General features: G+C 37.8%; 3 protein-coding genes across 4 annotated transcripts; all 3 read left to right on the forward strand.

Moving 5' to 3' along the window:
* The first annotated feature begins 423 nt into the window (after window positions 1–423).
* Window positions 424–2228, forward strand: LOC137719435 (strigolactone esterase D14-like). Its single transcript, XM_068458476.1, has 2 exons — window positions 424–874; window positions 1510–2228. Exons 1-2 carry the CDS (start codon window positions 477–479, stop codon window positions 1967–1969), a joined length of 858 nt encoding a protein of 285 aa, XP_068314577.1. The 5' UTR covers window positions 424–476; the 3' UTR covers window positions 1970–2228.
* A 454-nt stretch (window positions 2229–2682) lies between these two features.
* On the forward strand, window positions 2683–6626 carry LOC137736074 (3-hydroxyisobutyryl-CoA hydrolase-like protein 3, mitochondrial). Its single transcript, XM_068475415.1, has 10 exons — window positions 2683–3098; window positions 3333–3434; window positions 3612–3676; window positions 4533–4667; window positions 4740–4836; window positions 5095–5224; window positions 5365–5543; window positions 5708–5835; window positions 5961–6062; window positions 6328–6626. Exons 1-10 carry the CDS (start codon window positions 2861–2863, stop codon window positions 6427–6429), a joined length of 1278 nt encoding a protein of 425 aa, XP_068331516.1. The 5' UTR covers window positions 2683–2860; the 3' UTR covers window positions 6430–6626.
* Window positions 6627–8754: 2128 nt separating this feature from the next.
* LOC137708213 (nudix hydrolase 20, chloroplastic-like) lies at window positions 8755–13533 on the forward strand. 2 transcript variants are annotated; one of them, XM_068447247.1, is made up of 11 exons: window positions 8755–9134; window positions 9246–9310; window positions 9387–9576; window positions 9703–9783; window positions 10220–10345; window positions 10672–10751; window positions 10830–10945; window positions 11134–11254; window positions 11423–12182; window positions 12343–12471; window positions 12551–13533. In XM_068447247.1, the coding sequence occupies exons 1-9, from the start codon at window positions 8847–8849 to the stop codon at window positions 11475–11477; spliced, it is 1122 nt and encodes a 373-aa protein (XP_068303348.1). In that variant the 5' UTR covers window positions 8755–8846; the 3' UTR covers window positions 11478–12182; window positions 12343–12471; window positions 12551–13533. The 2 variants fall into 2 exon arrangements, with proteins under 2 accessions (XP_068303348.1, XP_068303341.1); XM_068447240.1 differs by having other exon boundaries at window positions 11428–12182; window positions 12551–13531.
* Window positions 13534–15073: the final 1540 nt, after the last annotated feature.

Raw genomic sequence — 15073 nt, forward strand, 5'->3', positions numbered from 1 at the left:
TATGCAATAACTTCACACGTTTTAAAATCAATATTTGGTAAAATAAAATTACTATTTATTCACCAAGCAATACACATCTGAATTATTAAACACACTAAATTAAGTATTCTTATTTGCCAGTTAGTACTACGGTCTAGTGATATTTCTTTTCACTTGTAAGTGGGAGGTCTTAGGTTCGATTCTTGTCAAATGCGAATTTAAACCACATTACTGCTAGCCAATTGTGAGGCTAAGCCTATTTCCTCCCCTTAGTGTAGATAATATCAATTATTTAGAAAAAAATTATTTCGATTTATCTCCATTTGCCCAAAATTAATCCATTCTTGTTCCTATAAAATGGAGACTAGAGCAAAACACAGTTTGTTCTAGCCATCCCCCTTCCATCTCTCTCTCTCTCTCTCTCTCTCTCTCTCTCTCTCTCTCTCTCTCTCTCTCTCTCTCTCTCTCGGTTAATACTTCATAAAAAAACCACAAAAATGGTGCTAGAAAAAAACCTTTCGACCGCCATGAACGCAAGAATCGTGGGCTCGGGCGGTGAAGCGGTGGTTCTAGCACATGGTTACGGAGGAGACCAGTCTGTGTGGGACAAAATCGTGCCCTACTTGGCTCAGCTTTACCGTGTTCTTGTTTTCGACTGGCCTTTCTCCGGCGCTGTGAATAATAAGGAAGGTGATGACCTGAAACTGTTTGATCCAGCTGGGAAATATTCCTCCTATGACGCATTTGCCCTTGACCTAATTGCTCTCTTAGACGAGTTCAACCTAAAATCTACTGTCTTTGTTGGTCATTCCATGTCTGGTATGATTGGATGTATTGCTTCAGTTAAAAGACCTTACCTCTTTAAGTCCCTCATCCTCATTGGAGCTTCTCCTAGGTACTCTCTCACTCATATACAACTTTCTCTCTCCATTTCTCTGATTTTTTTACTGAATATTCAAGCATATACAGAGGTTTTTTTTTTTTTTTTTTTTGGCATCAATTAATTCATTTATATTTTCCTTAGTGAAATTTTCTCCATCATTTTGTTTCAGTCCTTGTCCAACTTTGTGTTAGACACTTCAAACATCCAGTTATTTATATAAAATTATGTTACGTTAATGCTCGAATTTTGTGCGGATGTGCCCAAAATATGAACATCCTAATTTTGAGCAAAACTCTTGCGTTGATCAACTGAAAATGGCAGAAATTATATTGCCAATCGACCGAAAAGAACAATCTAACCACCGCTGTAGGCATCCACACGAAAGACCGGACGTAAAGGTCCATAAAGAGAAACGTTGTATATACATACATACATACATGCATATATGTTTATATTTGTGGTCACAAATTAATTAATATCAGTAATATATATATATATATATATATATATATATATATATATATATGTATATATATATATATATGAGAGTGCCTTTACTCTGTCTTGTCTCTATATAAAATATAAATACATTTTTGGGTCCACATTTATATGAACAAAGAAATCATATTAATTCAATACATTTGTAGGTATATAAATATAGACGACTATGAAGGTGGGTTTGAGATGTCAGATATCACACAGATCATCTCAGCCATAGAAACCAACTATCACAACTGGGCTGCCAACTTCGCCACACTTGCTGTGGACACAAATGACCCTCTCTCGGTCGAAAAATTCGTCAAGTGCCTGCGCAGAATGAGGCCTGAAATTGCCCTCGCCTTGGCGAAAACCGTCTTTTACAGCGACCATAGAGACATTATAGACAAGGTCTCGACTCCATGCACCATCATCAGCACCAGCAGCGACGTTGTTGCTCCAAAATCGGTTGCGTTCTACATGCAGAAGAAGATGAAGGAAAACCCTAATGTCGAGATTATGAATACAGATGGGCATTTCCCGCAGTTGACTGCACACCTTGAGCTTCTTGATGTGCTAGGACAAGTCTTGGGGCTTAAATTTGATCAAGATCCTTATATCATTGGCTAAAAATTATATATGCGGATTATGTTAATTAGTTAATTTCTCTAGGTAAGTAGTACCTAGGTAGCTAGGATAATTTGTCTAGTGAAAGATAAGTGTCCACTGCAAAGGGTTAATAGCTGAAGTAATTAAGAATATTTACTTATTCACTCGAGATTCTATGTTTAAGTTGTCAATCGTCACAATAGTTTGTATCAAAAGACTAGAATGGAGAATGTTTAGCATGTAAAATATTATGTATGGTTAATGTGTACTTTTAGTATCAGAGTTATTTGCTAATAGATAATGTTTAGCTCGTTCCTTTGTAAGTAATGATTTTACTCTTACCTACCAGTCACGGCTTGATGTACACGTGTGACGAAAATTTTAGTTTGTGTTATGAATTATTTTTATATACGTGTCAAACTGAAATTTTCCGTGCTTTTTGTTAATTTGTTTATGACCAAAAGAGACATTTTTGTATATTTTTCTTTTTGGTAAATGAGCAGGCAACCCCTAAAGAACATGAACATCCAATGGCATAAAGGCCCTACACAACCAAGATTTAGGAAAGTTCTATCATTTCTCGGATGAACCAACGGATTCACGTTTTGGGCTACCAGTCATTTCTTAAATTGGGCTTCACTTTTAGATTTAGCTGGCCCAATAAAGTGCCACACGTTGTGGTCACAAAAAACTGAAATACCGTTAACACCCTTCCGCCACAGAGCACAACCCATTCGCCAGTCGCTACCCGCCACCGCGCACTATCACAACTTTCACTTCGTCACCACGACAGTTCTTCTTCCCGGTAATTTAACCGAAACATCAAGGGCAATCTGGTCCAGAAACACCAAAAATCTCTCTCTCTCTCTCTCTCTCTACACACACTGACACAGTCACTCTCGAACAGAAGTAATGCGAATCTTATTCGGAGAAGCGACCCAAATTCTGAGCAAATCGTCTTCCGCTTTCTTCTTCTTCCTTAATCCAAATTCCAAGCTCTCTCTGTGCAAACCCTCCAAATCCCCTCTCCTTCTCCGAACCTTCGCGATCATGGCCTCCGCCGACGAGTTCGTCAAGGGCAGTGTCCACCCGAACGGCGTCGCAGTCATCACCCTCGATCGCCCCCGAGCTCTCAACGCCATGAACCTAGGTGCACACACGCAGACATATATATATATATATATATATATATATATGTCTGTAATTGCTTTTGCATTTGGAGCTGAAATTTTAAGCTTGAACTGTATTGCATCGTATTGATTTCAGTTCTGTGTTATTGCATTTGTGATATGATGACGAAATTTTGGATTAAAATTTTGAAGAAGTTAGCTTTTTTTGAAGAAATTTGTGTTTCTGTTTGAGTGGGAATTGTTTGGAAACGCAGACATGGATGTGAAATACAAAAGCTATCTGGATGAATGGGAATCGGACCCGAGTGTGAAGTGTGTTCTTGTCGATAGCAGCTCGGCTCGTGCCTTTTGTGCTGGTAAACACGGAGAATCCGTATTTGAATACTTTCTTTCTTGGCAATTTTACACTTCCATTTTAGCATGTAGCTAAATAAGCTTTCCTATTGATGTATGTTTAGCTCTTTCGGTGGTTATCTTTGTTTTTTGGGTCTCATAGGTAAGGTTTTGAGAGTGACCTATCATGGTTAATGCAGGAATGGATATTAAAGGGGTTGTTGCCGAAATTCAAAAGGACAAAAACACGCCTCTTGTGCCGAAGGTTTCTACATTACGCTTTGTTTTGAACTGGAATTGTTTCTTGTTTAGTTGCTTATGTGATAGATTGTTGGTCTTTGATGTGCGTGCTGTTTCATGTCATGATGTTTATTGTTTCACCTCATTGTTGCTTTTTGTGCTGCATTTTTCCCATATAGAGATAGACGTTGTCCGTTAAGTTGGCACGTTGATTCATTGACAATTGATAACCCAGACTTTAGTTTACCTGCAGGCGGTGATGTGAAGCAGATCACGGCCAAAAACCAACTACCGGATATGATTGAGGTCTAATTGTGTCCTTTAAGTATATATAATAACAGAATTATAACCTTATACAGTTTGCTAAAATCCAGATAATATAATGCAACTTCCTTCACTACCATATTAGATGTAATTTTGGTAATTTTCATAGTGAATAGAATTTACAACTAGCAATACGGTTTACCCTTGCAAAATCATTGATGATTAAGCCTTAATAGAAACAAACCAAGCCTGTTTTCACAAAATTCATGCATTAGAATCGTATTGATGTGTTTGTTGATAGGTCTAAAATTTCAAAGGGAAAATCTCGTATAAATGTCATAAATTGCAGCGAAGATTGTGCTTTCAGCATGTATTTATTTGTTAGTTAATGTTCAATATATAGTGTCATTTTTTTCTTTTCTAATTTCGTGTTTGACATTCTTGGGCAACCTACAAGTTACAACATATGATCATTTGTTTAGTTTTGATTTTGCTTGAACTTGGTTGATATAATTTGTATTGGTTGGATAGGATTCATTTCTTTTCTGAGCTACCATTTGTCATATTTTTAAGACTAAGAGGCTACCAACATGATATTTGGGTTGCATGTTTTTCAGGTATTCACTGCTGAGTATTCTCTAATATGTAAAATATCTGAGTACAAGAAGCCCTATATAAGCTTCATGGATGGCATAACAATGGGCTTTGGTATTGGCCTATCAGGTCATGGTCGCTACCGGATCATTACAGAGGTATTATTGCCTTGTCAGACTACATTTCGGATTTTTGAATTTTGTGTCTAACTTTGTACGGATACATTTCAGAGAACTGTTCTTGCTATGCCAGAGAATGGAATTGGTTTGTTTCCAGATGTTGGGTTTTCACATATTGCGGCAAGGAGTCCAGGAGGAGGATCTGTAGGTATGCTTTTTCCATACTCAGGCACAACTTCTTTCATATGACTGGAGCAAGCTGTTTTTCAAGCATTGACATACTATAGTAGGCACTACAATCAGAAAGTATATAAATCTAGATATTTTTACTAAAGTATTTCATTACTAAGGAGAAACCGTTTAGATTATAAACATATAAAGAGAATGGCCTATACAATTTCTCTGTTAGCTTCATGCATCAATTCTTAGTCCTGTAGTTTGTTTTAACAGTGTTATGTCTTTCTAGGTGCTTATCTTGGACTGACTGGTAAAAGGATTTCAACACCATCGGATGCACTATATGTGGGACTTGGGACACATTTTGTCCCATCTCAAAACTTAGGTTCTCTAAAGGAGGCCCTTTTGTCAACCAACTTGTATGTTTCTCTTCGTTCTGCCTTCGTTCTTTTTTCCTTTCCTTCATATATCTGATGCACTAGTGGGGATTAATTTAGTTGGCATCATCCCATTGTCCAATACCTTTGTTGAGATAAAAGCAACGCCCTTGTTGATGCAGTTCCCAGGATCCACATCAGGACATCGAAACAAATTTGGCGAAATTCAGCAGCAAGCCAGATTCTGAACCCCAACTTAGGTTGCTGCTGCCTCCAATAACTTCAGCATTTGGTGCAAATAAGTCAGTTGTCGAGACAATTGATGAACTTAAAAAGCAGCAGCAGAGTTCAGATGCTACTGGTAACTTTGTCAATGCCATTTGTTTATTGATAATGAAATGAAATCTCTCATACTCTTCTATTGAAAGTTTGTATGTCGCTTGCGAGTATTTTTCTCTCAAATTGTGGTTTTCCTCTTTGTATTATTATTTTGTTGTTCTTGCCGATTCATTGTTTTGATTGCAGTGGTGGAGTGGGCTAATGAAGCTCTTCAAGGTCTTGGAAAGGGTGCTCCTTTTTCACTGTACTTGACGCAAAATTATTTCTCCAAGGTTGCATCTGCGCTTGGGAAAAATGAGAATCAATTATCCACAGTGAGTCTGCAGTTTCTACCTTTTCGTTTCTTTCATCATGTGGCGGTTACATCCTTTTGATAGGTGTTGTGTCCTAGAAGCTCACAAATCTGAAAGTAACATGTGCCGAACTTGGGCAATACCAGTTAACAGGTGTGATGAAAACTGAATATCGTGTTGCTATAAGATCGTCTTTGCGGAGTGATTTTGCTGAAGGTGTGCGGGCAGTTTTGGTGGACAAGGATCAGGTTTGTTCATTATGCTCAAAGATTCATTACTATAAAAAGGCAGTAGAATGCAGCTTGAAGTTAGTATTATGCTTTAAAGTATAGATGTTAGTTTACTTTAATAATCCGAATTATGCAGTTTCCCTTTGAAAAGCACTCTTAATAGACGGAGTGCTGCAAGATAAACGGTTACTCTCTCTAAGACCATTTTGGTGAAATAATCAACTTATTTTCCGTTATATCAGAACAAATCCTTATCTTTTGCTTTTGTTTCTCACCAATGAAGAATCCAAAGTGGAACCCGTCAAAGTTAGAAGAGGTTAATCAAAGCGAAGTTGAAGCTCTAGTCGAGCCATTGAGCCCGAACGTTGAGGAGTTGAGCGTGTGATGGATTGGCATGTGAAAACGGAACTTTTGAAATATATTTGCGTTCTGGAAACTAAGTTTAATGAAACTACTTGACAAGAAAGCACTTTCACTTGGACGCTTTTAGTGCTACTGCGTTGTACGTGGCCAGTTATGAACTAAAATTGTGATAGTGGTTATTTGCATAGACTTGTTCGAATATGAATTATGCTTCTCATATCTGAATGTTTTTTTTTTTTTTTTTTTTTTTTGGCAAACAATATTATCTACACTAATAGGGAGAGGCTGGTCTAGCCTCACAATGAGCTAGTAATAACGTCTATGGGAGACTTGTTCGAATATGAATTATGCTTCTCATATCTGAATGTGTTTTTTATTTTTATTTTTATTTTTATTTTTTTGTTGCAAACAATATTATCTACACTAATAGGGAGAGGCTGGTTTAGCCTCACAATGAGCTAGTAATAATGTCTATGAGAGTCTTACCGGCTCCTACAAGGATGGACTGGCGTGACGAATTCACCAACTGATTTTTTTTTTTTTTTTTTTAAAGTCCGACCACATGACGCTTCGATCAAATATTCACTAATTCAAGACCTCAAATATCTGACGTAGCGCGTTCGCTAGCTAAAGATTGCCTCACCAAAATGCCGTAATTGGATGTAAAGAATAGTCTGACCTTTTGTAAAGATTAATTGACCAAAATGTCTTAATTGGATGTAAAAGATGGTTTTACCTTTACTTTTCAAAGAGAGATTTCATTTAAGTTAAGAACCTGTTGTTTTTCATTGGACAACATCGGTTTTTTCCTTAAAAAAGGAAAGGCTTTTTAGTCAAAATTTTCTTTGAGATTTGCATAACACATCACTTTGGTTCTTGAGATTGAAAATCAATAAAAATGGTCCATGAGATTGTCCAATATCAATTATTTTGGTCATTCCGTTAAAAACTCCATTAAGTGGTTGCTCATACCAGAAATTGAGATTTTTTGCCGGTAGTTTCGGCAATTTTCAAAACTTCGTAACTCAATTGTTTCTTAACCAAATTCGACCCATAATATATCAAAATGAAGATAGGAAAGTGTTGAATAAGATTATACCTATTTGGAAGCCCAATGGTTGCCGGAGATGGCCGGAAAATAGCCTGAAAGGTGATTGGTCTGTAGGAAAATTGAAAAACTTTCCGGAAACTGGGTAAACTTTAAACGTTCATAACTTCTTCAATACTCAACGAAATCGAGTGATTCAAAAATGAAAATCATACTTCTCAACGAGACGAAGATAATGGTACATTTTTCAATGGCTAATTCACTGTGATTTGGTTGAAAAACGGCTCAAAAAGTGGCTAACTCGATGAGGCCAAGACAGCCACTTTCGAACCGTTTTCCGGCCAAACCACATCGAGTTAGCCATCGATAAAGGTACTATTCTCTTCGTATCGTTGAGAAATATGATATTTGTTTGTGAATCACTCGATTTCGTTGAGTATTGAAGAAGTTATGAACATTTAAAGTTTACCCAGTTTCCAGCGAGTTTTTCAGTTTTCCAGCTGACCAGTTACCTTTCAAGCTATTTTTCGGCCAAACCACTGTGAGTTAGCTGTCGAAAAAGGTACCATTCTCTTCGTCTTGTCGAGAAGTATGCTTTTTGTTTTTGAATCACTTGATTTCGTTGAGTATTGAAGAAGTTATGAATGTTTAAAATTTACCTAGTTTCCGACGAGTTTTCCAATTTTCCCGTGGACCAGTCACTTTTCAGGTTATTTTTCGGCCAAACCATGGTGAGTTAGCATTCAAAGAGATACAATTCTCTTCGTCTCGTCGATAAGTATGATTTTTATTTTTGAATCACTCGATTTCATTGAGTATTGAAGAAGTTATGAACGTTTAACATTTACCCAGTTTCTGGTGAGTTTTCCAGCGGACCAGTCACCTTTTAGGCTATTTTCTGGCCATCTCCAGTAACCATTAGGCTTCCAAATAGGTATAATCTTGTTCAACACTTTCCTATCTTCATTTTGATATATTATGGGTTGAATTTAGTTAAGAAACGATTGAGTTACGAAGTTTTGAAAATCGTCCGAACTTCCAGCCAACTCAGTTTCCGGTATGAGCTTTGGGCTCACTTAACGAATTTTTAACGAAAATATCAAAATAATAGATGGTAGATAATCTCAGGGATTATTTATATTAATTTTCAATTTCAGGAACAAAGTGATATGTTATAAAATCTCAAATACCATTTTAGTTTAAAAACCAAAAGTAAACGAGTTGGTAGCTACGCCAATCAGTCCGTTCTTCTTCAGGCCAAAAAGACTAGACATTTCAATCTTCCCATGCCACCAAAAATTGAACCCATAATGTACGGCTGGAATGGTGGTTGGATAACGTCGTTACGTCCGTTGGTAATACTGTAAAATCAAGGAATCGTACCCGCTCTCATGGCCTGCATCAGCGGCGGCAGTCTTCTCGTCGACTCTTTGGTCACACGTTTCACTGCCAAAGCTTTTCGCGCCTTCCCCAACTCCCTCACGACGTCGCGTCCACTTCGATCCGCCCCCAAAGCTATTCACGAAATCCTCACTTCTCGCAGCGTGTCGGTCTCTGCAGCCTCCGATGTCTTCACTTGGGACGACGTCGTCCGAATCTCCAAACCGGAAGCCCTTCAGGACGACCCTTCAGATCTCAAAGGCTACTCTGACAAGATCAAAATCTGCAATCGCAAACTGGTAAGTTGCCCATTGCATTTTCTTAGCTGCCAAACAAACCCGATTGGTCGTTTTCATCTCCAACCTCCCCCCGAATAAAAAAGATATAAATTTTATTGAAATATCTTGCAGGAATCTCAATCGGAGTTCATACCGTTTGTGATTGAGGATCAAATTGTTGGTTACATTCACAATGGGTAAGCTTAAATTCTGTGAATTCAAATACCCAATTCGATCAGATGCGTTACTGAATAATTTTCCGAAATTATGCAGTTTTGCTGAGAAGTTACATAGTTTCAAGGACGTGTTTGTTTTCCCTCCAGAAAATTCAAATTCTGATGATGGCGGCGGCTCAATGACCTTGCATTCTTCACTGCGCACGGCGGAGGATAGGACGCGAGCGGTGGGAGATGTAATCAAAAGCTTAGGGGAAGAAGAACTGATTCCAGGAATAAGAAATGAGGTAATGATTTTGGTTGTACTGACTGAAATGTGCTTATAATTTTAGTAAATTAGAAAAAACACACCAACGACTATACGTTTTTACAGTTGAGTTTAACTTTGGAATCGTTTTTATCTGGATGATCAGCTATACCCGGTGGCATCATCCTTTGGGGCACCCATATGTTTCTCTCTAGAACGTGCTGCTGCGCCTTATTTCGGAATAAAGGTTTGTTTTTGCTCTTTGCGTAGCCTTTTTACCTTGGTCTAGGTTCTAAATTATGATCTATTTTTTATGAATGGCTAGCAGGCCATTTTGGCCATATTGATCTGTATATGAATGGAACTTGTTCATTGGATTTATTGGTGCTATGCACCTAGCTGCGCCTATGGTTTGTTAATAGATTGGCATGGATATTCTGTAAAAAGATTTTGATGAGGTTTGGAAGGTGACCAGTTGTGTGGTATCGTATTTGTGGTTCAAGGAGAGGAATATAAAAGCTTTTGAAGGGTTAAAGTTTTGGTGTTGGTGTTGAAGGATTAAGTAATCTGGTCGATTTTAAATGGTCACATAGAAGCCAGCTGACTGTTTTATTGTTGTTTCATTTGGTTTATGTGCTATTTTCATTTTATTTTGAACTTATTTATCTATACTTTTGGAATAGGCTTATGGAGTGCAAATGAATGGCTATGTTGAAAAGGATGGCCAGAAGTTTCTATGGATAGGGAAGAGGAGCCAACAGAAATCCACTTATCCAGGGATGCTTGATCAGCTCGTTGCTGGGGGACTGGTTTGTAACGAGATTTCATCTTGATATGAGGAATTTAGTTTCTGTTCTTTCACTATTTAGGCTGTGAAAAGGAGGTTGCTTTTGGCAACTAGAATAACTTTCATTACATGACATGTTCTTGAAATTAGACCGCTCTGGTGCACCTTGATGTGAAATGTTGTTGGTGAAACTACAAGATTGAAATGTTAAACTTGACCTGAGAACTTGCCGGATTTTATGGTTGTAATCTGAAGCAAAGTGGTTCCTTTACAAAAATGATAAAGCTTGCATAATCCTTTCATCACTAAACCTAATATCTAGTTTGCACCCATTTTTGATAATTGCAGCCTCACGGGGTTGCATGCGGGGAAAATGTTGTGAAGGAATGTGAAGAGGAAGCCGGAATACCCAGACCCATTTCTAGCGTGTAAGTTCTCTCTCTCGCTCGCTCTCTATCTCGTACACTGATGGTGATGTTGATTTGAACATGATCTCATGCATGCAGAGCTGTACCAGTTGGAGCTGTTTCTTATATGGACATTGATGGGTATAGATACAAAAGGGATGTTTTGTTTTGCTATGATTTAAAGCTTCCCGAGAGTTTCATGCCAAAGAATCAAGGTGCGACCTTTAGAGCTTAGCCTTTACAAATAGTAGTTGTAAACTATGCCTTGAGGTTTGCCCTTTTTCTCATCGTTTGATTTTGGATGATGAATTTTCACCTGCCTTCATTCAAAACCATCCGCTATTTCCCCACTGACTGAGACAACTTGAACAATGCTGCTTACTAAACATTTGAGATTTGACAGATGGAGAGGTGGAGAGCTTCAAGTTGATTCCAGTGACGCATGTTGCAAACATCATACGGAGGACGCAATTTTTCAAGCCAAATTGCTCTCTTGTGATCATTGACTTCCTTTTTCGACACGGGTATTTCACTTTCACTGCTGACATTCTTACAATAAGTGATCCGTTACGCGAGAAACTCACACCTGGTGGATGCCACTATGGTGGTATCTCAAACCATTCATGCACGGCCGGGTATTTTAACTACCATGTGATGCCCTCGTACGAATCTGATCACTGTTTTTTTATCAGTGCAGGTACATTAGGCCCGAATCCTTCGGATACCTGGATCTGCTACAAAGTTTGAGGAGCGGCGATTGTTCTTAATTGTACATTTTTCTTCTTTGGTACTGCCTAAGTGTGTTTTTTTTCACTCTTCCCCAAAATTATCAAAAGCTAATGTTAAAAACTAGGCAACTAAAGCAGCTATATCCAAATGCAGCTGTTTGTTCTTCTCTGTGTCGCTCTTTAATGAAAGTGAAATAATCGGCTTAAAATTTGCCTCGTGTTTTTTCTTCTTCTTCTCCGTCTTTTTTTTTTTCCCTTCCCTTTTGTAAACCGAATTGCATGCTTCTTCTTTGCTTCATTCATTCTTGTCCAGAATTTCTTGAGGTGCCTGCAAAGACTGAAGACAGTTGCAATGACACGCCCCCGATCCCGGTGTCATTCAGACACCAGGATGGACATGTGTTGGTCGACACCCGAGGATGACGAAAGCCATCCTAACATGCCTATGCTAAGGACATGTAAATATGCATGCAATTACATTGCGGATTTTTGAATTTTGTGTGTCTAACCTTGTAAGGATACATTTCGGGGAACTGCTCTTGCTATGCCAGAGAATGGAATTGGTTTGTTTCCAGCTGTTGGGTTTTCCCATATAGCGGCAAAGAGTCCAGGGGGAGGATCTGTAGGTATGCTTTTTCTATCCTCAGACGCAATTTCTTTCCTTTGACCGGAGCATGCTGTTTTTCCAACGTTGACATACTATAGTAGGCACCACAATCAGAAGGTATATAAATCTAGATATTTTTACTCTAGTATTTCATTTCTAAGGAGAAACCGTTTAGATTATAAGTATATAAAGAGATGGGCCTATACAATTTCTCTGTTAGCTTCATGCATCAATTCTTAGTTCTGTAGTTTGTTTTAACAGTGTTATGTCTTTCTAGGTGCTTATCTTGGACTGACTGGTAAAAGGATTTCAACAGCATCGGATGCACTATATGTAGGTGTTGGGACACATTTTGTCCCATCTCAAACCTTAGGTTCTCTAAAGGAGGCCCTTTGTCAACCAACTTGTATGTTTCTCTTCTTTCTGCCTTCGTTTTTCATTTCTTTTCCTTCATATATCTGATGCACTGGTGGGGTTTAATTTAGTTGGCACCATCCCATTGTCAAATACCATTGTTGAGATAAAAGCAACGCCATTGTTGATGCTGTTCTCAGATCCACATCAGGACATTGAAACAAATTTGGCGAAATTCAGCAGCAACCCAGATTCTGTTCTGAACCCCAACGTAAGTGGCTGCTACCTCAAATAACTTCAGCATTTGGTGCAAGTAAGTCAGTTGTCGAGACAATTGATGAACTTAAAAAGCAGCAGCAGAGTTCAGATGCTACTGGTAACTTTGTCAATGCCATTTGTTTATTGATAATGAAATGAAATCTCTCGTACTCATCAATTGAAAGTTTGTATGTCGCTGTCGAGTATTGTTCTAGCCGATTCCTTGTTTTTATTGAGTGGGCTAATGAAACTCTTCAAGGTCTTGGAAAGGCTGCTCCGTTTTCACTTTACTTGGCACAAAATTATTTCTCCAAGTTGCATCTGCGCTTGGGAAAAATGAGAATCAATTATCCGCAGTGAGTCTGCAGTTTCTACCTTTTCGTTTCTTTCACCATGTGGCGGTCACATCCTTTTGATAGGTGTTGTGTTCTAGTAGCTCACAAATCTGAAACTAACATGTGCTGTACTTGGTCAATACCAGTTAACTGGTGATGAAAATTGAACATCGCATTGCAATAAGATCGTCTTTGCAGAGTGATTTTGCTGAAGGTGTGCGGGCAGTTTTGGTGGACAAGGATCAGGTTTGTTAATTATGCTCAAGCTTCCTTGCTATATAAAGGCAGTAGAATGCAGCTTGAAAATAAGGATTATGCTCAAAAGTATAGATGTTAGTTTAATTTAATTATCCGAATTGTTCAGTTTCCTTTTGCAAGATAAGCGGTTACAATCTCTCTAAGACCATTTTGGTTAAATAATCATCTTATTTTCCGTATATCAGAACAAATCCTTAGCTTCGGCTTTTGTTTATTCGAGCCATTGAGCCCCAATGTTGATGAGTTGAGTGTGTGATGGACTGGCAGTTGAATGAAACTACATGAGAAGAAAGCACTTTCACTTTGGACGCTGTTAGTGCTTTTGTACTGTGTTGTATGTGGCCAGTTATGAACTAACGTTGTGATTGTGGTTATTTGCATAGACTTGTTCGAATACGAATTATGCTTCTCATTTCTGAATATCCAATTAAACCCAAACTTGAGACCATTCATAAATATACAGAATAAGATCAACCAAAATGGGTTGCTATACATTCTCCAGAACGGGCTTTTGTTAGGACCCATCCTAAATTTTATGGTATTTTGATACTAAAAGTGTAAATTAACCAAAATGTTCTAGAGGCGGGAATGTTGATTTTTGTTGACCATTGTATCGTGAGACGTTTAACCTATTCTTTTAGCGTATTCGTGTAATACTCGTCGCTATGAACACGTGGGTGCAAACAAAATTGAATTTAGAGTTAGAATGAAGTTTACAAATTTTGGAACGTCGGAAGTAATTCGATAATTTTACATTTCGAGAGATATTTTTCCGTTTCGTCTTGTGACTTTCATTTGTGAGCCACTAAGGCCCTCGTTTGTCCCCTTGTTCCCCAGATTCCCCCTCCCCACTCTTCACTCGCTTCCCCCCGTGACTCTCTCCCCCTTAACTCTCTCTCTCCGAGCTCAACACGCACATGTTAATGTATATAATTCAACAACATACACACAACAACAGCAGCAACACTCCCACCACCATCTCTCATCCTCTCTCTGAACCCCACGAGCCATACCCAAGGGGAAATTGGTAGATTGTGTTTTGGAGTACGTCTGGTGTGATTTTGAGTAGTTTTGGTAACCTTTGGACGCAGAATACCTCGGGAAAACCTTCCCCAGTTTTCCGGCGAAAAGATCTCACTTTACAGGCGTTTTTCGGCCACATGCAGCCACCATTTGGCTTCCAAACATGTATAATCTTGTTCTAATCTTCTTTAACTTTGTTTCGATATACTAGACAATCTTCAAATGAGATGTCAAATTTTAAACATAAAATTTGAATTTAACAGCTTACGTGACACTTTGACATTTTTTAAGTTTTGCTCTTAAACTGTTATTTTATTACACTATTTTCTTTTCATCATTTCTATTATATTTTAAAATTTTCATCACCGGATTATATCTATTCATATGGGATGAACAAAAAACAAAGATAAAACATGAGTTATTTTGGTTGCGGTCCTTGGTCATCTCAATTGTTAGATTGAAACTTTATAGTTTTTAAATTTTTTATCAAAGTCTTTTGACTTTGTACACCTCAACATTTTAGTATTTATTATATTTCCATGTCAATTTTTTAAATTAAAAATTGTTGATTGAGTCCAACATTTAAAACACCTCATTGTCTTGTTGTTTTTTAATTTGAAAATGGCTCTAATTAACAACATTTAAGGGATTAAATCAAATAATTAATGTAACTCATATCTCACGGATTTAAAGGATTTAAATCCAAGATCAAATCTAAAAAATTATGAAATTTAAATTTCCAAAATTTATTGGATCATAGATCTACATATCTTACATATT

The sequence above is a fragment of the Pyrus communis genome, chromosome 1 (genome assembly GCF_963583255.1).
Source record: "Pyrus communis chromosome 1, drPyrComm1.1, whole genome shotgun sequence".
Taxonomy (NCBI): domain Eukaryota; kingdom Viridiplantae; phylum Streptophyta; class Magnoliopsida; order Rosales; family Rosaceae; genus Pyrus; species Pyrus communis.

Bases quoted from the DNA above. Each gene is read 5' to 3' on its own strand.
- LOC137708213 (XM_068447240.1), top strand. From the start codon at position 8,847: ATGGCCTGCATCAGCGGCGGCAGTCTTCTCGTCGACTCTTTGGTCACA. The intron at 9,577-9,702 runs GTAATGATTTTG...CTGGATGATCAG, and splicing joins TTCCAGGAATAAGAAATGAG to CTATACCCGGTGGCATCATC. The intron at 11,255-11,427 runs GTATTTCACTTT...TTATCAGTGCAG, and splicing joins GACTTCCTTTTTCGACACGG to GTACATTAGGCCCGAATCCT.
- LOC137736074 (XM_068475415.1), top strand. From the start codon at position 2,861: ATGCGAATCTTATTCGGAGAAGCGACCCAAATTCTGAGCAAATCGTCT. The intron at 4,837-5,094 runs GTATGCTTTTTC...ATGTCTTTCTAG, and splicing joins TCCAGGAGGAGGATCTGTAG to GTGCTTATCTTGGACTGACT. The intron at 5,225-5,364 runs GTATGTTTCTCT...TTGTTGATGCAG, and splicing joins GCCCTTTTGTCAACCAACTT to TTCCCAGGATCCACATCAGG.
- LOC137719435 (XM_068458476.1), top strand. From the start codon at position 477: ATGGTGCTAGAAAAAAACCTTTCGACCGCCATGAACGCAAGAATCGTG. The intron at 875-1,509 runs GTACTCTCTCAC...ATACATTTGTAG, and splicing joins CTCATTGGAGCTTCTCCTAG to GTATATAAATATAGACGACT.